Below are 25,566 nucleotides of genomic sequence, written 5' to 3' on the forward strand. Positions count from 1 at the left end.
GGGCGGCAAGAACACAGCAGGAGGGCGCGAGAGCTGCAAACGCTGGGGTAAACGGAGCGTTTCGTGCCCGGGAGCCTTTGGTGCGCGTCGCATCCTCTGACCGAGGGAGTTGGAGCTCCAGGGGTCGCGCTTTAAAAAGTGGGCAGCAGAATCCGAGAGCAGCCCAGGACTTCGAAGCTGCACTTAAGATGGAGGGTGGAGGGACAACGGCAAGAAGAGTCGTTGGGGCGGGAGAGAAACCCCGCGGTTCTCGGCTGCAGACGATTTTCCCTTCTGAAACTGGTCGCCTTGGTTGTTTGAGGCCACTTTGTGGGAGCGTCTCCCAGCGCAGCTCACACCAACGGATGCTTGGATCCGTGGCAGGCGCAAACAAACCGTAGCGTCTCAGCCCAGCGACGCGGGGCTGCTTTCCCTAACTGCCAGCCCCTGGCAGTGGAGTGAAAAGCAGGCATCTCCGAACCAGGTCAGGCGTTAGGTCTTGTTCTTCAAAGTGCATCTGCACTCAAACGTTTCTGCAATGCAACACTGTCTTGCATCTAGTTTGAAGGTATAAATGCAGGGTCTGGAGTCCAAGCCCCCCCCCCCCCCAAAAAAAATCTGACCAGGGTATGCATTCTATAGAAGTGATGTAAGGACAGTGGTAGGTGTACTGGACAGTTTGGTGGTGGTGGAAGCAGTAACTTGGTGCATCTAACCATAAGCGTGAGACCTGAGCAATAGTGCAGAGGGCAGGGCGTTTGTCTCCCTCGTGGCCTGCCTTGGTTCAATCCGAGGTATCCTGTATGGTCCCCTGAGCACTGCCGGATATCACCCCCAAGCATAAACCAAAACTATAAATGTCAACACTGTTAACCTAAACTGTCTTAAGTAAAAATGTATATGCATTCTAAGTAGATCCCTGGGCAATTCCTATGCACATTAATCTCTTGTAAAACAGTTCATCCTGCTCCATGGATGAGGCAGGTGGGATGGTAAAAAAAAAAAAGTGTGGGGAGGTCACAGATCTGAATAGTGGGAGACAGGCTGGCAAAGAGCAAGGACCGTAAGGGTGGTGGTGGTGGAGGGGGGAAGGGGGAAAGGAGTGTCAGAAAATGTCACAAGAAAAAAGAGAGAAAACCAGGAGATTAAGATTGGGAGATTAAAAAGAAACAGATTGAGTGCTGAGCAGATCCATCCTAGGTAAGTTCTTGAATAGATTTTTGGTTTTTTGGTCACACCCAGTGATGCTCAGGGGTTACTCTTTTTTTCTTTTTGGGTCACACCTGGCGATGCACAGGGGTTAATTCCTGACTTTGCACTCAGGAATAACTCCTGGCAGTGCTCAGGGGACCATATGGGATGCTGGGAAACGAATCCGGGTTGGCCGCATGCAAGGCAAATGCCCTACCTGCTGTGCTATCCCTCCAACCCCTCGAATAGATTTTTACTGCCTTTTTTTTTTTTTTTGCTTTTGGGTCACACCCAGCGGTGCACAGGGGTTAGTCCTAGCTTTGTACTCAGGTGCTCAGGGAATCATATGGAATGCTGGGAATCAAACCCTGGCTTTGCACTCAAGAATTACTCCTGGCGGTGCACAGGGGATCATATGGGATGTGGGAATGGAACCTGGGTCGGCCGTGTGCAAGGCGAACGCCCTACCCGCTGTGCTATCGCTCCAGCCCCTTTACTGCCTTTTCTGTGTTGTGACCTATGCTCAAGAGAGTTTAGTTCATTCCAGGGAACCAGGGGCAGCCTCCTTCATCTCTTCACCTACAGCTGTCACAGTGGGGTTTTCCCTGGGTTCTCTTAGTGTAAGGTAAAGTTCTGGGCTGTTTGGTGTGTTTCATACCAGGGCACAAACCCAGGGCCTCACACATGCAAGGCAAGTAAAAGCTCTGCTGCAGAGCTACATTCCTGCCTCTGTGCTCTTTCTGACATGCGCTAACATAATGGTGCCTTTTGGAGAACATACCCAGGCTGCACTCAGCAGGGGCGAGATCTGGAGGCTGGAGTGTGTGTGTGCGTACCAGAACACACATGGGGGCTGGAGGGAAGGGACAGGCTATTGGCAAATCAAACCTAACAGGAATGCGTGACAGATAGTGTGGTATAAAGTAACTGGGAAGTGCCGGGCCTAGAAGGCCACAGGTGTGGTGACTCTCATAAAATGAGAGCCAGGTGGCAAGCCTACAGACCTTTGATTAGGTGGGTGGTTCTTGCAGTCAGATTTTCTGGAGGTCTCCAAGTGACCTATCACTCCTCTATTATTAACGAATTGTTGGGGTGACAGCGGTTCTGGTAGAGCAGGGACAGGCAGGTTAGAACCAATGGGTCCTGGGTGGGGGAGATGCAAATGGTTCCCAGGTGCCCACTGAGTTCAGGACTCGGCTGTGGTGTGTGGAGGGGGACAGTTTCCCTGAGACCCATCAATAGCCTGAGAAAGAACAGCCTTTGCAGTGGAAGGTTGCTGTGCCAACTTAGTGGGTTTTGATTTGTGTTTATTTTGGGGTGATACTCAGTGGTTACTCCTGGGTCTGCACTCAGGAATCACTCCTGGAGGTACTCAGGATGCCAGGGATGGAACCCAGGTTGGCCACATGCAAGGCAAGTGCCTTATTTAGTGAGGCTTGAGCTATTCACTCCAGAATACAGATGGAGGGCTGGAGAAATAGTACAGAGGGTAAGGCCTTCCATGTGACCGACTCAGGTTTGATCCTGGGCACCACATATTCCCTGAGCAATGCCAGGACTAAGCCCTGAACACAGATAGGTTTGGCCACTAAACAAAACAATACAGATGGGAGACTGCAGTGTAGGACAGTAGCAGCTGGACCACCCTTCGAGATGTGTGTCTGATGAGGAAAAGTGGTGTGTGTGGGGTTGGAGAGGTAGTAGAGTGTGTAGGTCACTTGCCTTGCAAATGGCCAACCCAGATTGGATTTCTGGCATCCTGTATGATACCCTGAGCAATTCCTGGGCGTAGAACCAGGAGTGACCTCTGAGCATGGCCGGGTATGCCCATCATCCCCCCCAAAAAATGTGATGTGCAATTATCTAGTACCTTTGGGCATGTGCCTGGTGGAGGGTCTGAAAAGCACTGTCCTAGTGTAAATATCTAGGATCAGTCTGCTAGTGTGTGGGTGAGGGTGAATTAGGGGTCCTGAAGGGGTCTCGATGTCCACTGGACATTGGCAGTGGGTGAGGGAGTCTCATTTCTCAGTTCATGCTTGACCTGGACCTAGTGCAGGTAGAACAAGAAGGGTGAGTGTAATTCTGAGCCCCAATTTGGATTTTTTGTTTGCTTTTTTTTGTTGTGCCAGGGTTCAAACTCAGGACCCCACACCTATGAGTATTCTAGCACTGAGCTGGCAGGGCTACTCCCAGCTCTGTGCTTGGGGGTCGCTCTACTGGTGCTTAGGAGGCCATCAGTACCAGGAATTAAACTCAGGTTCCTGCATGCTTAGCATGCCTCAGCCCATTCACTGAGCTCTCTGGCCCCTTCTAGATTTTTTTTTTTCCCTCCCAAATATACTCAGGGTTTACTCCTGACTCTGCACTCAAGGACCACACTTGGTGGTGCTCAGGGATCTATATGGGGTGTCAGAGATCAAACCCAGGTTAGCCGCATGCAAAGCAAACATCCTACCTGCTGTACTATTGCTCTGGCCCCCTGATTCTAGGTTTTATTTATTGACCATTACAAAGCTGTTCATAATTGGGTTTCAGTCATACAATAATCTAGCACCCATCCCTCCAACAGTGTACATTTCCCACTACCAATGTCCCATTTCCCTCCCACGATCCTCCAATACCCCACCCCCTGCCCCCAGCTTGTTCTATGGGAGGCACTTGCCTTCTTTCTCTCTCCTATTCCTTTTGTGCATTATGGTTTGTGATACAGGTACTAAACGGTCATCTATCTAGATTTTAATGGGCCATGATGGTCCTGGGTGAAGCCTCAGCACTTTAGTGGGGGCCTCTTGGTATTCATTTGCCCTAGTCATCTTTTATGACCATTGTGGTTCTTCTGGGTCAAGTATTTCCCTGTCACCCACAGTTCTATCTTGGTCAAAAAAAAAAAAAAAAAAAAGATGTCCTCAATGTTCTCAGAATAAAGAATTTCTCATACTAGGCCAGCCTTTGGTGTGCCCTTTGAGAATTCCTGCTTTTCAGGCGGGCTCTCTGCCTTGAGTTTTAATTTCTTCTCTTACCTACATCTAGCTAAACCTTTCCTCATATATTAATTTTGTTTTTGAACCACACATAACAATGTTCAGGACTTATTCCTGGCTGTGTGTTCAGGAATCTCTCCTGGCAGTGCTCAGCAGACTTTATGTGGTGCTGGGGACGGAACCGAGTTGGCCACATGCATGCAAACACCCTACCTGCTGTTCTACTGCTCCGGCCCACCTTTCTTCTCCTTTAAAGTTCAAGGTCTAAGTTCTCTGTGGGACTTTCTGGAACGCTTCTCAAGTATATCCCATGGTTTGAGGCACTTGGGAACTAAGCAAACAAGCTAGTCCTGCCATTGCACAGCATGGAGCACCAAAATCTTCCCCAAAGTTTAAAATGTTATAGTCAAAACACATAAGACATAATTTGGAAAAACTCAGGACACTGTGCTTTATTTGAGAATAGAATAAAGGGCATGACTGCAACTCTTCCCAGATTATCTTTCTGCTCGAGCAGGGCAGTATTAGCTTTCCAACACTAATGGTGTATGGTGTAGTGCTGCTAACTTCTTAATGAGTAAGAAAAATATTTAACTCTATGGGTGACTCCTTAACCAAGGAAAATCAACCAATTTTTGTTTTGCTCCTTTAAAAACTCGGGCCAGAAATATCACCCAATCCATAATGACTATATACAACAGCACTGGAAAGGCTATTTGCAAGGAGTGTTCCTTCAGAAGAATCCACTTAAGTGTGAGAAACTGCATCTTAGCTAAGAGCAGCTCACTAATGAAGAGGAACATCAAAGTGTCCCAACTAGTATTTAAAGTTGTCAAGGGGTGGGTATGTGCAAATTGAGCAGCAAAACTTTTGTTTTGCCTCAAGGGAAAGTGATGGTGGTCAGAGGAGCCAGTTCCAAGGGCTGGCCTAGAGGAGGCCGCTGGTCTTGGTATTCAGCCACATGGCCATTCCGGTGGTGGCCATACTCAAACTTGATCCGCAGCTCGCCAATCTTGGACTGGGGAAGGATATCCGGGATCCACTCAATGATGAAAGGTGTTGGTTCCTTTTGATCTGGAGAAGTGTTACCTGAGGAGGTAACAAGGAAATGCTGAATTAATGTAATTCCAGATTTCAAGTCTCAACAGATTTTACTCTGTTCATGTGTGTGTGTGTATATATATATATATATATATATATGAATATATATACATTTTTTAATTAAAAAAGTTAAAATATAACTGCAGAAGAACAGGAAAGGGAAAAACGAAAGGAGGGACCAGAGTGATAGCACAGTGGGTAGGCTATTTGCCTATCTGGGCCCAATCCCCACATCCCATATGGTTAAAAGAGAGTAGGATCAGGAGGAAACTCAAAGTGCCTGTGGGAGATTCAGGTTAAGTCCCTGGCACTTTGTGGTCCCCCAAACAGAGCCTAGAGTAGGGTCCAAGAACCATTGGGTGTAGCCTCAAAACAAAAATCAACAGAGCCGTGCCGGAATGGTGAAACAGTTGGAAGGGCGTTTGCCTTGCACGCAGTTGACCTGGGTTCAATCCCCAGCATCCCATATGGTCCCCACCAAGCACTGCCAGGAGTGATTCTTGAGTGCAGAGCCAGATGTGGCCCCAAAACCAAACAAAATCCATGATTCTAAAATATATTTCAAGGGGCTGGAGCAATAGCACAGCGGGTAGGGCGTTTGCCTTGCACGCGGCCGACCCGGGTTCAATTTCCAGCATCCCATATGGTCCCCTGAACACCGCCTGGGGTAATTTCTGAGTGCAGAGCCAGGAGTAACACCTGTGCATCGCTGGGTGTGATCCAAAAAGCAAATAAATAAATAAATAAAATAAATTTCAAATCCATAATATGCTTAGACATACCTAGAAAGATTAAGAGAAACAAAATCCAAAATGAACACAGCTAGAATAGGAATTTAGCCTAATTTAAAGGTAACCTTCTTGATAATAAAGGAAATACAAGTGAACTTTTTCTTACAATAAATAAGATACAGAGACTCATAAATAAATCTCGAGAGATCAACAAGCTGCAAAATGTTTTCGGACACCTGCTTATAACTGAGACATCCAGGACATCCAGGGCACTCCAGAGGGGTGGGTCAGCCCAGTGCCCACCCACACAGAGCCCTGGCAGCCGCCTGCTCTCACACTCCAAAGTTGCCGCCATTCCTCCAGCCAGACTCCGGGGCTAAGTTCAAGGAGAAATCAGCCTGCCAAAAATTTAGGCTATGGCTCAAGAAGTAAGTGAAACCTCTGGACATGAACTGAGTGCTGAAAGTAGGTAAAGGGACAAGCACGATAACCTTTCAGTACCTATATTGCAAACCATAATGCCCAAAAGGAAAGAAAAATAGAGTGTGGGAAAAAAAAAGAAAAAAAAGTGCCTGCTATAGACACAGACTGGGGACGGAGGGGGGGTGGGAAGGTAACTGACTGGTGATGGGACAGGTGTTAGAACACTGTATGACTAAAACACAATCATGAGCAACTTTGTAACTGAATTTCTCACAGTGATTCAATTAAATAAATAAATGAGTAAGTGAAAATAAACAGGTACATCAACCAGATAACTATAAGAAAACAAAAGCATAATACTACCTCATATCTTACATCAAAATAAATTCCAGAGGATCAAAGATTTAAACATGCAAACTCAGGTTTAATAAAATGACTTTGTGGGGCCAGAGAGATAGCTCAATGGGCTGGAGCACATGCTCTGCATGAAGGAGACCTGGGTTCGATCCCCAGTACCACATGGTCCCCCAAGCACCACCAAGAGAGACCTCCTAGCACGGAGTCAGGCATAGCCCCTGAGCACTACAAGGTGTGGCTCAAAAAAACAAAACAGGGGCTGGAGCGATAGCACAGCGGGTAGGGCGTTTGCCTTGCACGCGGCCGACCTGGGTTCAAATCCCAGCATCCCATATGGTCCCCTGAGCACCGCCAGGGGTGATTCCTGAGTGCATGAGCCAGGAGTGACCCCTGTGCATCGCCGGGTGTGACCCAAAAAGCAAAAAAAAAAAAAAAAAAAAAAGTTGCTTTTGAAAAATGTATCGCACCAGCAAAATTAAAAAATAAGGTACCATCTTCAAAGCTGAAAGCACTAAAGCACAGAAAATACCGTGCATTGAATAAGCATAAAACAAACCAAACAAGATGACAGAAGACCAACTAAATTAATTAAAGCCAAAGGGTAAACTAATTTTTACTTTTTGGTGGGGGTGCCACTCCTGGTGGTGTTCAGGCCATATTCCTGGCTCTGAGCTCAGGGATCCCTCTTGCCAGTGCTCAGGGGACCATACGCAGTGCCAGGGATCAAACCAGAGCTCACTGCCTGCAAGTCAGACACCTTAATCCCTGTCCTTTATCTTAGGTGTGGGGCTGGCATTCTTTTCTTCAAATCTTTTTCTGATTAGTCACCTTGAACTTATAAAGTTATTTATGACTGGGTGTCAGGCAGACAATGTTTCAACCCCAATCTCTTCAACAGTGTCACCTCTCTCCACCAACAGCCTCAACTCCGTTTGCCTCCCCCTCCCCACAGTCTGCTTCTAAGAGAGGCACTTTTTTTCGTTTCTGTGTCACTGCACTACGGTTTACAGCACTGTTGCTGGTCAGGTTTCCTACAGAACACTTTCCCACCCTCGGCACCACCCCTTCCTCCACTACAGAGGTGGACCTCAGCATTCTTGAGTGGCGGCTCTTCAGGAACGGTCATGGCGTGACCAGGAATGCTCACCGGGGGGTACCACGCTGTGCCTTACATGTTCACCAGGTCACACTCCCCGGCCATGATGTTCACACGCCTTAGTTGTGGTGCCTCTCAGGGATGACACCCCTTTGTGGCGCGTACATGCACCTGCTGTGGTCTGGCTGGAAATCACTCATGGCACTGGGATCACAGAAAATACAGCTGCTGAACTCAAACAGCGGTGCTGCCAAGACTTTTGCTAAGTCTGCCTTTGGGGCAGGCTCGGGTGGTTGAGGGAAAATTCGAAATAATGGTGGTGAGGAAGTATAATGGTGGTGGGACTGGTGTTGAAATACTGAATGTAATAAATTTGTGTGAAAAACTTTATGAAAATAAAATAAAAATAAAACTGTTGCTAAGGCACTTGGCAATACCACTTGGCACATATGGTGACATTGGGAAACTGACCTGTGACATTGAGAATTTGATCTTGTGGCCATGTGCTTGCAAGCCAGATGTTCCATGCCACTGCTATTCCTACAGGCTCTCAAGATAATTTGTTTTTGCTTTGGGGGGCCACATCCGGCAGTGCTTAAGGCTGACTTGTCTCTGTGCTCAGGAACCACTCTGGGAGGGGCGCAGAGGACCATATGGCGTGCTGAGTACTGGATTTGGTCAGACACGTGCCATACAAGTGCATACTATCTCTCTGCCCATTAAATGAAATTCTGGTATATGCTATAATACAGATGAACATTAAAGGCATGTTCAATGAAATCAGCCAGTCACAAAGGAAGTCTTACATTATTCTATTTTTATAAGGGAGCAGTTCTCAGATTTATAGATACACTAGAATGGAGGCAGGGAGCTAGCCCAAAGGGTGGGCCTGCTTTTGTATACGGGAACTCGGGGTTTGATCTGCCACATCACATGATACCCCAAGCAGGAGTGAAAGGCTAGTGTTCAATGGGTAGAGTTTCAACTGAGGAAGATAAAAAGTTCTTGAGATAGATGGTAATGATGGTTTCAAACAATATATTTAATGCCAGATAATTATACATTTTTAAATGGTGAAAACTTGGGCTGAGGAGGTTTAGGCCACACTTATTCAGTCAGTGCCCAGGGCATACTCCTGGCTCTGCACTCTGGGATCACTCCTGGTCGGCTGGGGGAACTATATGTAGTATCGGAGATTGAACCCAGGTGGGCCGTGTACAAGGCAAGCACCATCCCCGCTGTGTTACTGTTCCAGTCCCATGATATATTTTCAAGTGAAAAAAGCAACTGAGGCATGACCCTGTGTCTTGGAAACTCTTTTAAAGAAAACAAATGTATCTGAAATACTTAAACAATAATAGTTTTAAAGGTGAGGTCTTTATAATGAGAGGGATTACAGATGGTTTTAATTTTTTTCCTTCATTTTCTAACAAAACTCATGATTTCTCTACGATGATCATGTATTACTTCATTTATTTTGGTTTTTAAGTGCCCAGGGTTTATTATATCTGGATCCATGCTCAGGGATCATTCTTAGGCAGCTCCGGGGACCGTATGTTATGTCAGGGACCAAACCCAGGTTGGTTGTGGCCAAGGCATTGCTCTACCTATCGCTCTGACTCTTATTTTTATTTACTATTATTTTTTTGGCCACACCCAGCAGTACTCAGGGATCACTCCTGGCAGAACTTGGGGGGTTCTATGGGGGTGCCAGGAATCAAACCTGTGTTAGTAGCAAGCAAGGTGCCTGCTGTATTATCTCATTGACTCCAGTAATTTTTTTTTTTTTTTTGCTTTTGGGGTCACACCTGGCGATGCACAGGGGTTACTCCTGGCTCTGCACTCAGGAATCACTCCTGGTGGTGCTCAGGGGACCATATGGGATGCTGGGAATCGAACCCGGGTCGGCCGCGTGCAAGGCAAACGCCCTACCCGCTGTGCTATTGCTCCAGCTCCAGTAATTTTGTTTTCAAAAGCTCTGGCTAAGGGACCGATGTTACAGGGGTTAAGGCAGCTGGCTTGCAATGTAGCTAACTCTGGTTTGATCCCTATTACGGGACCACTGGCTCCTCTAGGAGTTATGCCTAAACAGAGCCAGAAATGGTCCTTGAGGGGCTGGAGTGATAGCCAGGAGTAACCCCTGAGTATCACTGGGTGTGACCCAAAGAGAAAAAAAAATTTCAGAAATGGTCCTGGAGTATTATAGGGTATGGCCAAACCAATGTGCCTTACCCCCTTAACGTTTTTATAAATAAAAATCACTTGCCAAATGAAAAAAAAAAACACATCTTATTCTATGATTATCTTTACAAGATGGAGGAATGCAATGGCTTCTTTTCTCCTCCTCCTTTTGTCTTTTTTTTCTTTATTTTGGTTTATAGACCACACTTGGCAGTGTGTTCAGGGGTTATTCTTACAGGGGATTGAACTTGGGTCAGCTGCATGCAAGGCCAGTGCCCTCCCTGCTGTACTATCCAGCCCCCAAGAGGTCTTGATTTTTTTGGGTCACACCCGGCGGTACACAGGGGTTACTCCTGGCTTATGCACTCAGGAATCACGCCTGGCAGTGCTTGGGGGACAATATAGGATGCTGGAATCAAACCTGGGTGGACTGCATGCAAGGCAAACACCCTACCCGCTGTGCTATCACTCCAGCCCAATAGATCTTGATTTTTTTGTTGACGTTGTTTACGTATTTTGGGGCCATGTCTGGCAGTGTTCAGGGCTAAGTCCTGGCTCTGTGCTTAGGGATCACTCCTGGTGGCCTTGGGGATCAAATATGGTGCTGGGCATAAAACCCAGGTCAGCCATGTGCAAGTCAAGTGCTCTACCCATCGTACTAGTTCTCTGACCTCTTCTTTTTTTGGTTTGAACCAGGGATATGGTGCTCCAGGTGCCACTTATAATTCTGGGGATGAACTTGTAGACCGTGTGCCAAAAATCGCCTTATCTGCTGTAGTAGCACTCCAGCCCTGGAATGTGACTTCTTTGTTTAAGGTCAAGATTCCAAGTCAGGGGTGGCACACTGATATACACAGCTGACCTCAAAGGAAGTGAACCATTCATTCACTTACCAACTTTGAGAAAAGTTTTCAGTTCCAAGGGCCGCAGCACTGGCTGCTTTTCTATCCGCCCGTACGTTTCTGCTATGCTTTCCACTTCAACTTTTGGGCATTTAAATAGCTCATAAGTCCCATCCCGGTTCTGGATAAAGCTCCGGGTGATTTCCAAGGGCATCTGGACAGACAAAAATCAAGGATGATGGAAAAAAAATTTTTTTTTTTCAACATAGACAAACATTTAGATGACAACAGATCTTTCTTTCACTCATTCTTATTAAATATACTCAGAATGAAGTAAGACTTCCCCTTCTGTTTTCAAGTGAATTCTGTTAGCAAATCTCCCTTCTGTCACTCACAGCTCTCCCTTCTCCTCTCTCGCTAACTGGAACACCAGTCGGATGTACAAACTGCGCCTCTCACATCTCCATGTGCTGGCTCAGACATGCTCTCTCCTCGCCTGTGCTGCTCCCCTGCTCTGTGCTACTAGCACCTTGTAAAGCTCCAGAGAGCACCAACAGCTCACCTTGCACCTGAGTGCCATCCCGGACACTCATCCTGACAGAACCTTCTTTTAAAAAATATATATATATATATATATATATAAAATAAACAAGTGGTTCCCTGCCCACTGGGAGCTTTAATTTATTTTTGCTTTTTGGGTCACATCCAGTGATGGGTTACTCCTGGCTCTGCACTCAGGAGTCACTGCTGGAGGTGCTCGGGGGGCCATATGGGATGCCAGGGATTGAACCCAGGTAAACCACATACAAGGCAAATGCCCTCCCTGCTGTACTATCGCTCCTGACAGAACCTGAACTGAATTCTGTCTCTGCTAGTGAGGATCTGGTGAGTGAGGCTCTCAAAGTGTAACCCGCTCCTCATCCACAAAATACAGTTCATACCATGCCGGGGGAGATGGCATGAGGCAGGGGAGGGAGGGAACCCAGCCCAGACAGAAGACGGCTTCTGGGCTCTCTCCCCTCACTGTCCTTGCCCTGTGCTGCCTTGGTGCCCCTCTCAATAGCACCTGCACCTTTGTGATATCCAACATCCTGTGTTTAAAGAAGTTATTCAAGTGGTTTTTGTTTTGTTTTGGTTTTTGAGCACACCTGGTGGTGCTCAGGGCTTATTTCTGGCTCTGTGCTATATATATTCTAGGGTTCACATATAAATTCTGTAGCTACCAAATAATTACCTGTTTTCTGGATATAACAATACCTTGCAATTAAGCTAATGTATCAAAGTATGTTTTTCTAGATCTATAGGAAAAGAAACTACACAAATTTTCAAATCAGCTTAAAAAATGTTTTAAAATGTCTAGTATTGGGCCAGAGAAATAGTACAGTGGGTAAGGCACTTGCCTTGCATGCAGCTAACCCAGGTTCGGCCCTCGGCACCACACCAGTGATCCCTGTGCATGTACTCAGGAGTAAGCCCTGAGCATCACCAAGTGTGGCCAAAAAACCAACACCCCACCCGCCCCGCCACACACAGAAGAGTCTAATATTTCCTTTGTGAGAAAGAATAGAAGCATATAAGAATATAAAGAATATAAGAATCAAGGGTCGTTTCTCTAAGAACTAAACTGCAATCTTGGGGTAGGGGACAATTGTGCTTGACCCATTGATTTGTTAATAAATACAAAAAAAATCACAAAGTTGGGGCTGGAGCAATAGCACAGCGAGCAGGGCATTTGCCTTGCACGCAGCCAACCTGGGTTCAATTCCCAGCATCCCATATGGTCCCCTGAGCACCGCCAGGAGTAATTCCTGAATGCATGAGCAAGGAGCAACCCCTGAGCATGACTGGGTGTGACCCAAAAAGCAAAAAAAACCCAAAAAACAAAAAAAAACAAAAAACAAACCCAAACAAAAAAACAAACAAAAACCCACACATTCTAAGCTGCCTGCCAGTTAATTTAGCTTCACCGCCATTTTCCAGGGACACTCATCTGTTTTTTCTGATCCCGCAGAGAAAGAAAGTGAAATCTGCAGTATTTTTTTCAGGCTACAAGGAAAACCCATTAAAATCAGAGTTAGAATCAGAAAGTCCAGACTATTTCTGAATAATCCCTTAGTGTGAGAACAGGAATTCTCTTTGGTGTGGATAACTCAAGGAACTTTACACATGTGTCCCATACTTGTTCCCTCTTTTCCTTGAGGCCCTCCCATGACTGCAGAGTTAAGCTCTTACCTCTGGAGTATCTAGGATTTGTTTCACTTGCAGGATATTAGTGATGTGCCAGGTGTACTTTGAAAATGTTCCCAGAGGCAAGGCATCTTTCCGAATGAAAGCTTCAAAGTGAAAAGAGGACAAAATTAGGCTAAGAAGGAAATCATCTCCTTTTCCCATTGGTACCCAATTTCTAGAGTGCAGTACAGTGGTTCCTCGGGAGATGGGGGGCTTGTTAGTACTGTGGGGGCAAACCAGGGAGTGCACATGATGCTCGGGGGGGCACCAGGCCCCCGGCAAGCCCTGCTGTGGGGTTACTGCATGTTGGGGCTTCCCATGGTGCTGAGATCAGCACAGCAGTACATGGTGCTGCCACCCGAATCACACTGCTGGCCCTGGAGAGATCCTTACCGAACCTCAGAGCTTACAAAAGAAACCCTAGGGGCCAGAGAGATAACTCAAAGGACTGAGTGTGTGCTTTGCATGCAGGAGGCCTGGCTTTGATCCCTGGCACTGTCTGCTTCCCCTTGTACCATCGGAGCAGCCCCCAATACAACACCAGGTGTGGCTCAAAAAAAAAAAAGGTAAACCAAAAAAAAAAAGAGAGAAAAATTTACTAAAAACTAAACGAGGTGGGCTGGAAGGATACTATAGAGGACCCAGGTCTGACCCCTGGCATCCCATAGGGGTCCCTTGAGCATTACCAACAGTAATTCTTGAGTGCAGAGTCAGAAGGAACACCCTGGGCATTGCTAGATGTGACCCACCAAGGGAAAAAAAAAGAATTAAATGAGGAGCTGGAGTAGGTAGGGAGCTTGCATTGCATGTAGTCAATGGGGTTCGAGATTCAACCCCCAGCTCTTCATATGGACCCCAAGCACAACTGGAATGATTCCTGAGCACAGAGCAAGGAGTAAGTCCTGAGCACCACCAGGTATGGCCACCCTGCCCCCCCCCCAAAAAAAGGGGACCAAAGAGATGGTACAGTGGATATGGCACTTGCCTTGCACCTGGACAGCCTGGATTTGAACCCCAGCACCCAATATGGTCCCCTGAGCACCACCATCAGGAGTGATTCCTGAGTGAAGGGCCAGGTGTAAACTTTGAAGTGCTGCTGGGTGTGGGCCACCCCTACCCCCAAAAAGAACTAAGTGCTAAAAGCAAGGGAAATAGCTCCAAGGGCTAGAGCACAGGCTTGGCCATACGAGGTGAGGTCTAGAGAGGTTTTTTGGTTTGTTTTTGCATCACACCTGGCTATGCTGGGTGTGGCCCCCAAAACAAATAAATAAATAAATATATTCTAGAGGTAGATATACAATAAGGTCTGACAGAAATGTGACAACTCAAACAATAAGGATATTTCTGTTATAAAAGTCTTTGGTTATCTGAGATGATATTTATTTTTTCTGCTGTTTGAGAGTATCTCACCCCTACAGCAGAGCCCTGCAAGCTACCCATGGCATATTCGATATGCCAAAAACAGTAACAAGTCTCACAATGGAGACATAACTTGTGCCCGCTCGAGCAAATCAGTGAGCAATGGGATGACAGTGACAGTGACAGTTTTGCAAAGCTACACATACATTACTCCATTAAACAGTATCTTACAATCTCTTGCAACTTAAAGTATTTTTTTGTTTTTGTTTTTGTTTTTTTTTTTTTTTTTGCTTTTTTGGGTCACACCCAGCGATGCACAGGGGTCACTCCTGGCTCATGCACTCAGGAATTACTCCTGGCGGTGCTCGGGGGACCATATGGGATGCTGGGATTCGAACCCGGGTCGGCCGCGTGCAAGGCAAACGCCCTACCCGCTGTGCTATCACTCCAGCCCCTATTTTTTTGTTTTTAAAAAATTAACTATTATTATTATTATTATTATTATTATTTTGCAACACCCAGTGATGCTCAAAGGTTTTCCTAGCTTTGTACCCAGGGGGATGCCAGAGATAGCAACTGGGTTGGCCACGTGCAAGGTAAGCACCTTACCCACTGTACTATCTTTCTTGCCCCTCTTACAACTTTAGATGTATTAGAGGTTAAAACATAGCCCATGCTTTGTATGCAGGAGACCAGGTTTCAATTCTTGGCACTAAATGGTCCCCCCACAATGCTGGGAATAGCCCCCCAAAAAACATGAGACCAGAGAGATAGTACAATGAGTAAAGTGATTGCTTTGCATGGGGCCAACCCTGGTTCTATCCCTGGCACCACAAAGATCCCCTGAAAACTGCAAGGAGTGATCCCTGAACACAGAGTGAGGAGTAAGCCCTGAGCACTGTAGGTGTGAGCCAATACAAGCACACACACACACACACACACACACACATACACTCTCTCTCTCTCTTATAATAACCACATAGAATTTAAGCTCGATGAAGTGATTTTCAATCCACAGCCCTGCCTGCAAGATTATAAAGGAGTTCCACTAATGGGTCTAAAAAAATAGCTCTGGGGTAGGTTAAAATTAATGTAGTAGGCCTAAATGTTAAAATAGAACAAAGAACATTACCTAAAAAAATCAGAGAGAAAAATCTGTAAAATCAAAGATTGTATGCCCTGAACATAATGATGCACAGCTTGCAGTATTCAAAAATAGAACTGAATCCACTGCCATCAAATAAGAATTCACTGTAAAGACAGCACAGATTTCTAACTGTAGTTACTCTTGGACTATTTGTCAGAAAGTGAATACTTTCTTTTATCTTCTCCTTTTTATCTCCCTTACTTTTATTTTATTGTTTTTTGTTTTAGGGAGATATCTGGCTCTGTGCTCAGGAGCACTCCTGGCGGGACTCAGGGGACCCTATGTAGTGCCGGGGATTGAACCTGGATCAACTGCATGTGAGGCAAGCACCTTCCCTGTTGTACTATTTCTCTGGCACCTCATTTTCTTTTATTATTCAACGAGAATCTAGCGATCTCTAACAGATGCCATAGAAAACCAAGACAAAGGGCTACAGATGTAGCTTAGCTGTGGAACACTTGGTGAGGCCCTGAGTTTAATTCCTGGCACCACAAACATTTTTTTCTTTTTCTTTTAATTAAACTGAGAAGTCAGAAAGCTCATACAAGAGGTAAGGGGCTTGCCTTGTTCGAAGTCAGCTGGTTCAGAGGCCACAGAGTTCCCTAAACACAGAATCAGAATAGCATCTGAGCACCACTGGGTGTGATCCAAATCCCAACCCCAAATAATAAAAATTAAATCAAGTAATAAATACTAGGGGCTGGAGCGATAGCACAGCGGTTGGGTGTTCGCCTTTCATGTGGCTGACCCGTGTTTGATTCCTCTACCCCTCTCGGAGAGCCCGGCAAGCTACTGAGAGTATCTCGTCCACACGGCAGAGCCTGGCAAGCTACTTGTGCGTATTGGATATGCCAAAAACAGTAAAAATAAGTCTCTCCATGAGAGACGTTATGGTGCCCGCTCGAACAAATCGATGAGCAACGGGATGACAGTGACAGTGACAGTGAATAAATACTAGAATAATGGAAATAATGGTGGAGGGAAGCTGACGCTCTGGTGGAGGGTGTGGTGCAGGAATGTTTCAGTGCCTGGAACCCTGTCATTCTCAATACTGTAAATCATAGTGTCTAAAATAAAAACTTTTAAAAATGTATTACGTTTAACATGCTTTGCATGTTCAATCTCTGGCACTGCACAGTACTCCAAGCATGGCCAGGAGTGATACTCACCTCCTCGCCTGCCCCCCACCAAACACCAAGCTTGGTGTAGCCCCTGAGCATCATTGTGGCCCCAAAACAAACAAAATGTGGCCACAGAGATACACAGTGGGGAGGGTGCTAGTCTTACATGCAGCCAACTGGGGTTCAATCCCCAGCACCCTACTTGGCCCCATGAACCCATCCAGGGTCTGAGGTCCAATCTTCAGCTCCACAAGGTCTTTCTGGCACTACAAATACCACTAGAAAATTGTTAACAACCAAAAAAGGTATTACAATCCTAAGAATCTCTTTAAAAATAAATTTTTCCTCATCAAAAATTGAGAACCTGGGGTCAGGGATATAACTGAAAGAGCAAAAGCACATACCTTGCATGCAGAGGCCCGGTTTAGTCCCTGGCACCTTCTGGCCCCCTGGCAGCACTGGATGTAGCCAATACTGCTACCCCAGCATTGAATCTTCAGGCGCATGTCACTGGGTCCAAAACCACCAGGGTGGCCCCGTGTATCCCTGACACTAAGCATCTCCCCCATCCCACTAAAAAAATTACTTTCTTTTAATTTTTTTTTTCTTTTTGGGTCACACCTGGCGATGCACAGGGGTTATTCCTGGCTCATGCACTCAGGAATCACCCCTGGCGGTGCTCAGGGTACCATATGGGATGATGGGAATCGAACCCGGGTTGGCCGCGTGCAAGGCAAATGCCCTACCCACTGTGCTATCACTCCAGCCCCTAAAAAAATTATTTTTTATATACACTGTGTGTCCAGGAAACCAGCCCAAATAACAATTTGAGCTTACAATGCTTTTACTGGAATTATTCCACATCTAAAAATATCAAAATATTTGGTGAGAACTTTCTCTCTTCTTTTGTTTTTATATCTGTTTTTTGGCCACACTCATCAGTGCTCAGGGCTTACTTCTGTCTCTGTCCTCAGAGATTGCTCCTGGTAGGGGTTGGCAGACCATAAGGGGTGTCAGGGATCAAACCTGGGTCAGCTATGTGCAAGGCAAGCACCTTGTACCATCACTGTACTATCACTCTGGCCCCTTGGTGAGCACTTGCATTGCCATTTGTTTATCAAGTTTGTGTTTCTTTCTTTTTTCAGCTTTTTGGGTCACACCTGGCGATGCACAGTGGTTACTCCTGGCTTTGCACTCAGGAATTACTCCTGGCGGTGCTCAGGGGACCATATGGGACTCTGGGAATCGAACCCGGGTTGGCCGAGTGCAAGGCAAACGCCCTACCCACTGTGCTATCGCTCCTGCCCCCATGTTTGTATTTTCTTAATCTTTCCACGAGCTCTTTCCTGGAGTATGTTTGGGCCTTCAAAGGTGATAGCTATTCCAAGAGTACAATGGCGAAGGCTTCATGGTGAGCATATGATTAATTCTTAATCCTGAAGATTTCATGCTTTTTCCAAACACAATGTCCTACAGTCAACACATCAACTGCCTCTCCTGAGGGTATATGCCATACCTGTGGTGGAGTTGGGGAGACGTTTTTTTGCACTTCCCATTGATATTCTCTGTTGCAGGGCGTCAAAAAAGGACTGAGGAATGTGGAACACCAAGGGCTCTGGCTTCCCTAGAGGAGATAAGAAAAACTCATTTAGGACACCAGGGAACAGCGCTGGGCTTAGAGCTCCTGCCTTGCAAGCCTGTGGTCTTGAGTTGAAATCCCGGGGTGCACGTGTACCAATAGGATCCTGGCAGTCCTGCTGCCTGCAGGCACCCGTGTGACCTGTCACTTCTGGATAAACCACAGCCTGGTGTATGTGAGGACCCCAAAAAGGGGTCTGACCCCTAGCATGCATCACAACTAAGAGACAGATGAGCACCACCAACAGGAAGCCTAAGCTCTGGTGAGCACATGGCTGAGATCTGCAGCAGCGCCTGGCTAGCACCACAGCTGCAGTCAGGACACCTTTCCTGATACTCCGAGCCTGGCAGTCAGAGGGGTGCACACCTCAGAGGACCATGGCGACTGTGGGAGCGCCACACCTGACATGCACCCTCGCCATCATACAATAGCAACGGCAACAAAAATTAAGGGGAGGGGAAGGAGAGGAGGAGTGAAATAAATTGTTTCCTGGGTTACACCCAGCAGGTCAGGGCTCACTCCTGGCTCTGTACTCAGGAATCATTCCTGGTGGGCTCAGGGGACGGTATGGGGGTGCCGGGGATCCAGCCCTAGAGTCTAGCGTTAGCACAGGGAAACATAGGGAAACACAGCCTCTGTCTGCCTGGATACAACCAGGAGAGTGACTCTTAGAAAAGACTTTAAGACAGTTTATCAGGCCGGAGAGACAGTGCAGCAGATAGGGGAGTTGCACTGGTCCCCCACATGCTCCCCAGCCTTTTGAGGCGTGATCTCTGAATGCAGAGCCAGGACGTAGCCCCAAGCACTGCCAGTGTGGACCCCCAAAACAAAAATAAATAAAATACAACAGCATGGGGCTGGAGTGATAGCACAGTGCTAAGGCATTCGCCTTACACTCAGCTGACCCCAGTTTGATTCCCCCGCCCCTCTCAGAGAGCCCGGCAAGCTACCGAGAGTATCTCGCCCACACGGCAGAGCCTGGCAAGCTACCCGTGGCGTATTCGATATGCCAAAAACAGTAACAACAAGTCTCAAAATGGAGACGTTATTGGTGCCTGCTCGAGCGAATCGATGAGCAACGGGATGACAGTGACAGTGACAACAGCATATCTTAGAGGGTGAGAGACAGTGCATTGAGTAAGGCACCTGCCTAGCTTGCAGCTACCGTCACAAGCTTGCAACCCTAGTCTGAACCCCAGCTGTGCGGTAATACCAGGTGTTGCCCCCACACTCCCGACCCCCACATACAGTCAGTTTATTCTATGGCAACAAAGGTCAAGCCAAAAATATAGAACAAAAGGCTTTCTAGTATTCCACAGAAAGACTTGACATTTTCTCAAACTGACTGTGCCTACTTTATTCGCCTGCTACTGATCCTGGGGCCTGCCTGGTGGTGCTCAGGCCTGGGCTTCTCTGAGTCGTGTACGGCCTGGTGGTATGGGCCCAGGTGCACAGGCCTGGTGTTTCTGGGGGCCTCGGGGACTGAACTTGGGCTTCTCCCCCGAAAGGCGGGGTCCTTTGAGCTAGGCCCCAGCCCCTTGCTGGATGTCTTTTTGTCCACTTGCGTTTTTTATGTCCTTTTTGGGGGTTCAGGGGCTAGTCCTGGTTCTGTGCTCAGAAATGACCCCAGGTACTGTTTAAGGGATTACATGCAGTGCCAGGATCTAACCAAGCCCGGGTGCAGTAAGGCAAGCACATTAACCCCTGTGTCATCTCCACCCTGAATGCTAACTCAACTGACAAAATAGTCACGGCCTCTGAGCAACTTTAAGGTTTTACATTTTAGGAGACAGAGTGATAATATATTTTGTAGGGCACTTGCCTTGCATGGGGTTTACCCAGGTGCCATCCCCGGTATCCAATATGGTGCCCCAAGCACCACGAGGAGTAATTCCTCTGTGCAGACCCAGGAGTGACCCCTGAGCACCACCCGGTGTGGCCCCCAAAACAAATATTTTTTTTTTTGGTTTTTGGGTCACACCTGGCGATGCACAGGGGTTACTCCTGGCTCTGCACTCAGGAATTACCCCTGGCAGTGGTCAGGGGACCATATGGGATGCTGGGAAACTAACCCGGGTTGGCCTCGTGCAAGGCAAACGCCCTACCCGCTGTGCTATTGCTCCAGCCCCCAACAAATAAATTTTTAAAAAAAGTTAAAAAAAAAAAAAAAGGATTTTGACTTCCTTGTGGGCCAATGCGCACTTGACTAAAGCAGGACTACCAAACAGAACCAAACAGAACCACAGCACAATTATTCTGATATTTTTCTACTTTCCTACAACAGCCCAACTGGGTGACAAATACTTACCATCAAACTGGTAGTGCATAGTTTGGTGGATGCGCTCTGTGACACTGGCCAGCCAGTCTTGGAAGGATAAGGTCACTTGTGCCTCATCTAACAGCTGACCACAAGCTAGGAGAAACCCAAGAAACTAGTCAGCCATTTAGCTTACAGAATGGACAGATAATTTAAGTTTGAAAAAGCTCAGGTGTCGGGCTGGAGTGATAGCACAACGGGGAGGGTGTCTGCCTTGCACACAGCTGACCCGGGTTCGATTCCCAGTATCCCATATGGTTCCCCGAGCACCACCAGGAGTAATTTCTGAGTGCATGAGCCAGGAGTAACCCCTGTGCACCACTGAGTGTGACCCAAAAAAAAAGCAAAAAAAAAAAAAAAAAAAAAAAGCAGCTCAAGTGTTTGTACAGAGGGGGAAAAAAAGAACAAGAAACTAAAACTCAAAGAAATTAGAAACATTATGTGAAATGGAAGATTCTGTATTTGGGGGAAAGAATACAGCATTAAAAAAAGAGAAATAAAAGACAACGAGAGACTATCAGTTTAAGATTACTAATCACAAAAAGCCTGAAGCCTTCCAATACCAAAGTGCAGACTGGCCCTGCAATGACTGTTAGAAAAGAGGCTTACTCCTTGCTCTGAATCCTGATGAATATGAATTGTTCTATGTCCACAGACCAGCCATTCTTTCTATTCTCCAGATATCTTCAGATGTCTAAAGTCTACCTCCTTTTATAGAGATACAATGCTATAATTACATATGTATAGTGAATCATTTCCCCCCCATTTAAAAAAAAAAACTGGATCTGGGGGCTGGAGAGATAGCACAGCGGGTAGGGCGTTTGCCTTGCACGTGGCTGACCCGGGTTCAAATCCCAGCATCCCATATGGTCCCCTGAGCACAGCCAGGGGTAATTCCTGAGTGCAGAGCCAGGAGTAACCCCTGTGCATCACCAGATGTGACCCAAAAAGCAAAAAAAAAAAAAACTGAACTGGATCACCACGAGATACACAGTTACAAAGCTGTTCATAACTGGGTTTGTCATACAATGTTACAATATCCATCTCTTCCCCAGTGTATATTTACCACCACCCAAGTCCTGAGTTTCCCCCTAAGCAGACGGTGGTTTGCAACACAATTCAGATCATTTTGATAACTCAGAAACTATTTTCTTCTTTCCTTGCACCAAAGGAAATATTAAAGATCTATTATTTGACACTGCTGATCTGTTTACTTTCTTTCTTTTTTCTGCTTTTTGGCGTTTGGACCACACCTGGCAGTGCTCAGGGCTTATTCCTGGCTCTGTGCTCAGACATCACTCCTGGCAGTGCTCAGGGGAACATATGGGATACTGGGGATTGAACCCGGTTGGCAGTGTGCAAGGCAAATGCCCAGCCTGCTGTACTATCTCTCTGATCCCTACCTTCCTGACTTTCTAAAAAAATATTTATTTACAAAATGTATGTCCTTAATTAACTAAGATTTGGTTTTAGATTATTATCTCCTTATGCACTGCTCTGGTTTTCTGCCTCTTTAGCCTATTCCCAGGGAGGAAACTTACCCTGCCTTTTTAAGGAAGAAGCAACCACAGGCTTTTTCAGGCCACTTTTCCTCAGATTACTGCTCACTGCATCTTGAGGCAGCAGTGTACTGTTCATCTGTGCACCTAAACCGCAAACCATTACTGTGTTTAATAACAGATCTGCAGAACAACACTGATTCAATCTTAGGGGTTTTTTTTCCTTCTTCGTCGTTGTTGTCTTCTATTTGTTTTGTTTCGTTTTTTGGGCAATACCTGGCAGTGCTCAGGGGAATCATAAGGGATGCTGGGGATTGAGCCTGGGCTGACCACGCACAAAATAAGAGCCCTACTCACTGTACTATCTCTCCAGTTTGGATTCAACCATAATTTCTGAAGAGTCTTAAATGTATAGAAAGTCTTTGCTAGCTTCTCAGTTGATATTATAAAGGCTAATGCAAAAGCTTTTATAAATAACATTTTAAGCCTTTTAAATTTTAAGTTGATATTTTAAGTTTTTTATATTCTTTATGGATTGGAGCGATAGCACAGCGGGTAGGGCATTTGCCTTGAACTCGGCCAACCCGGCTTTGATTCCTCCATCCCTCTTGGAGAGCCTGGCAAGCTCCCCGTTGCGTATTCGATATGCCAAATACAGTAACAACAAGTCTCACAATGCAGATGTTACTGGTGCCCGCTTGAGCAAATTGACGAACAACGGGACGACAGTACTACAGTACTATATTCTTCATAGACATCTTCAGAAAACCGTAAGTGATACTGAGTATCAAACCAGGATCACTTGCAAGGCAAGAACCTTACCCACCGTACCATCTCTCCAGTCATGACACTATAATTTTTAAGTAGCTGTGATCATATCAGGACTAACAGATTTAACAACAACACAATTTTTTTGAAATTCCAATAAATCAGGTGTGTGTGTGTGTGTGTGTGTGTGTGTGTGTGTGTGTGTTTGGGGGAGGTGGGGTGGCACATCTTCCAGTGCTCAGGGGTTCCTCCTGGCTCTGTACTCAGGAATCACTCCTGAATACCTGATGGTGATCAGGGGACCATATGGGATGCTGGGGATTGAACCGGGGTCTGCCATGTGCAAGGCAAATGCCCTACCACTGTACTATCTTTCTGGCCCCCAAATAAATAATTTTTTTAGTATAATCATTCCCATTATTTCCGGGGAGATATTTACACTGAAAATTATTTGTCTGTTGTTACCACCCTTTCTATGGGGATCTGGGGATTGAGCAGGGTCACTATTTTTGTTTGTTTTCCTTTGGGACCATACCAGGGCTCACATCAGGGCTTAACTTTTGTGCTCAGGGATCACTCCTGCCATTGCTCAGAGGACCATATATGGTCTCCAGGACTGAACTGGGGTCGGCTGCATGCAAAGACTAGAGCATATGCTTTGTGAGAGGGAGCTCCAGGCTCAGTGCCTGGTACCATGATGCTTAGGGCATCCATCGCTCACTGGGAGTAATCTCTGCAGAAAGAGACAGGAGCTGCCCCCCCTTCTCATAGGTGTGGCCCCACATAAACAACAAACAAAGAAGGAAAGAAAAAAAGTAAAGGCATCTTTGTTGGGTCAAAACATGTCTCAATGGGTGCAGTGTATTCTCTGCAAGCTGGAGACCTCAGTTCAATCCCCTGGTACCTAGTGGTTCCCCTGAGTATCACCAGGATTGTTCCCCTGCACCCTGCCAGGTATGACCCAAACTACTCCCTCAAAAAAATATTTACTAATATGAAAACAAAAGTATTTTACTTTAATTTTGCACTCTGGGCTGGAGAGACAATATAGTGGGTAGCACATTTGCCTTGCATGTGGCTGACCTGGAATCCCATATGGACCCTGAGCACTTCAGGGGTAATTCCTAAGTGCAGAGGCAGGAATAATCCCATCTGAACATTGCCAGGTATGGCCTCAAAACAAAAACAAACAAACAAAATTTGCATTTACCTAGATATCAGTAAGTTTGGAGTTTAGATTTTTTTTTTTCTTTTTGGGTCTCACCCGGCAATGCACAGGGGTTACTCCTGGCTCTGCACTCAGGAATTACTCCTGGTGGTGCTCAGGGGACCATATGGGATGCTGGGAATCGAACCCGGGTCGGCCACGTGCAAGGCAAACGACCTACCTGCTGTGCTATTGCTCCAGCCCCAAGTTTGGAGTTTGGGCCACAGGGGTGGAACAGGGAATATTATCATTTCATTTAGAGTATAGGTCAGGATTATATACTAAAATACTTCAGTATTTTAATATTGATTATAGGGGGCTGGAGCAATAGTACAGTGAATAGGGCGTTTGCCTTGCATGCGGCAGACCCAGATTCGATTCCAGCATCCTCTATGGTCCCCCGAGCACCACCAGGAGTAATTCCTGAGTGCAAAGCCAGAAGTAATCCCTGTGCACCGTGTGACTCAAAAAGCAAAAAAAATATATATATATATATATATATACACATACATATATGTATATATGTATATATACACACACACATATATATATGAATCCTTAACTGACACTGGTATCATTTGAATTAAAAAAGTAATTTATATGTCTAATGAGTGTGTGTGTGTATATGTGCATATATGTGTGTGTATGGTACTACATATGCTTATATATGCAAGTAATAACCTATATCTCTAAATTAATGTGAGAAATGTAATTAACCACCATTGAGGTGTTTTAAACTCTAGGAATGACACTTCCTAACACTTTCTTTAGGCGTATTAAGGTGTAAAGCCAGGGCCAGAGATGTGGCTAGAGTGTAGGGCCTTGGTTCAATCCCTGGTACTACAAGGTTTTCTGACCGAGAGCCAGAAGTTACCTCTGAGCACCCCTGGCTGTGGCCCAACAAAACAAAACAAAGGTAACACTACCAAAGCCACAAACCAAGCAGACAGCTCCCCACTCACCAGACACTTCTTCCTTTTTCCTCTTCTTTGGCTTAGAAGCAGTAGACTCACAGGCTGAAACCGTTGATTCTGAATGGCAACCTGACTGGGGTATGATAACCTCCTTAAGACCTAAGACAGAACAGATTTTTAAAAATTTTAACATGATCCAAAAATTACTTTGGGCCCATACTTAAGAAAAAATTTTAAAAATCCAAATCAGGCCAGACAACAAGTATGCTTAAGAGAGCTAAGGATTAAGTACTTGCCTTGCACATGGCTGACCCTCGCTGGATCCTCAGCACCACAGACTAGTCTCCTGAGCACTTCCAGGGGTAACCTCTGAGCACAGAGCCCGAAGTAAGCTTTAAGAACCACTCCAACCCCCCCCCCCCAACAAAAAAATCCAAATCCCCCAGATTATGGAGTGGGAGATCGTAAAAGAAGCTCCTTTGGA

General features: G+C 46.1%; 1 protein-coding gene across 6 annotated transcripts in view; it reads right to left on the reverse strand.

The window, feature by feature from the left end:
- Window positions 1-4,577: 4,577 nt before the first annotated feature.
- The window catches only part of CXH2orf42 (chromosome X C2orf42 homolog), a 29,272-nt gene continuing 8,283 nt past the window's right edge, over window positions 4,578-25,566 (reverse strand). For 5 of the 6 annotated variants that reach the window (XM_055123399.1, XM_055123398.1, XM_055123401.1 and 2 more), the window contains 7 exons: window positions 25,131-25,241; window positions 22,236-22,340; window positions 20,686-20,790; window positions 18,255-18,362; window positions 13,115-13,215; window positions 10,934-11,096; window positions 4,578-5,240 (listed from right to left, as the gene is read on the reverse strand). In XM_055123399.1, the coding sequence (XP_054979374.1) occupies window positions 5,032-5,240; window positions 10,934-11,096; window positions 13,115-13,215; window positions 18,255-18,362; window positions 20,686-20,790; window positions 22,236-22,340; window positions 25,131-25,241 (902 nt within the window). In that variant the 3' untranslated portion in view covers window positions 4,578-5,031. The remainder of the gene's footprint in view (window positions 5,241-10,933; window positions 11,097-13,114; window positions 13,216-18,254; window positions 18,363-20,685; window positions 20,791-22,235; window positions 22,341-25,130; window positions 25,242-25,566) is intronic. The other variant, XM_055123402.1, reaches the window with a different exon arrangement.

This window comes from Sorex araneus, chromosome X (genome assembly GCF_027595985.1).
Source record: "Sorex araneus isolate mSorAra2 chromosome X, mSorAra2.pri, whole genome shotgun sequence".
NCBI lineage: Eukaryota > Metazoa > Chordata > Mammalia > Eulipotyphla > Soricidae > Sorex > Sorex araneus.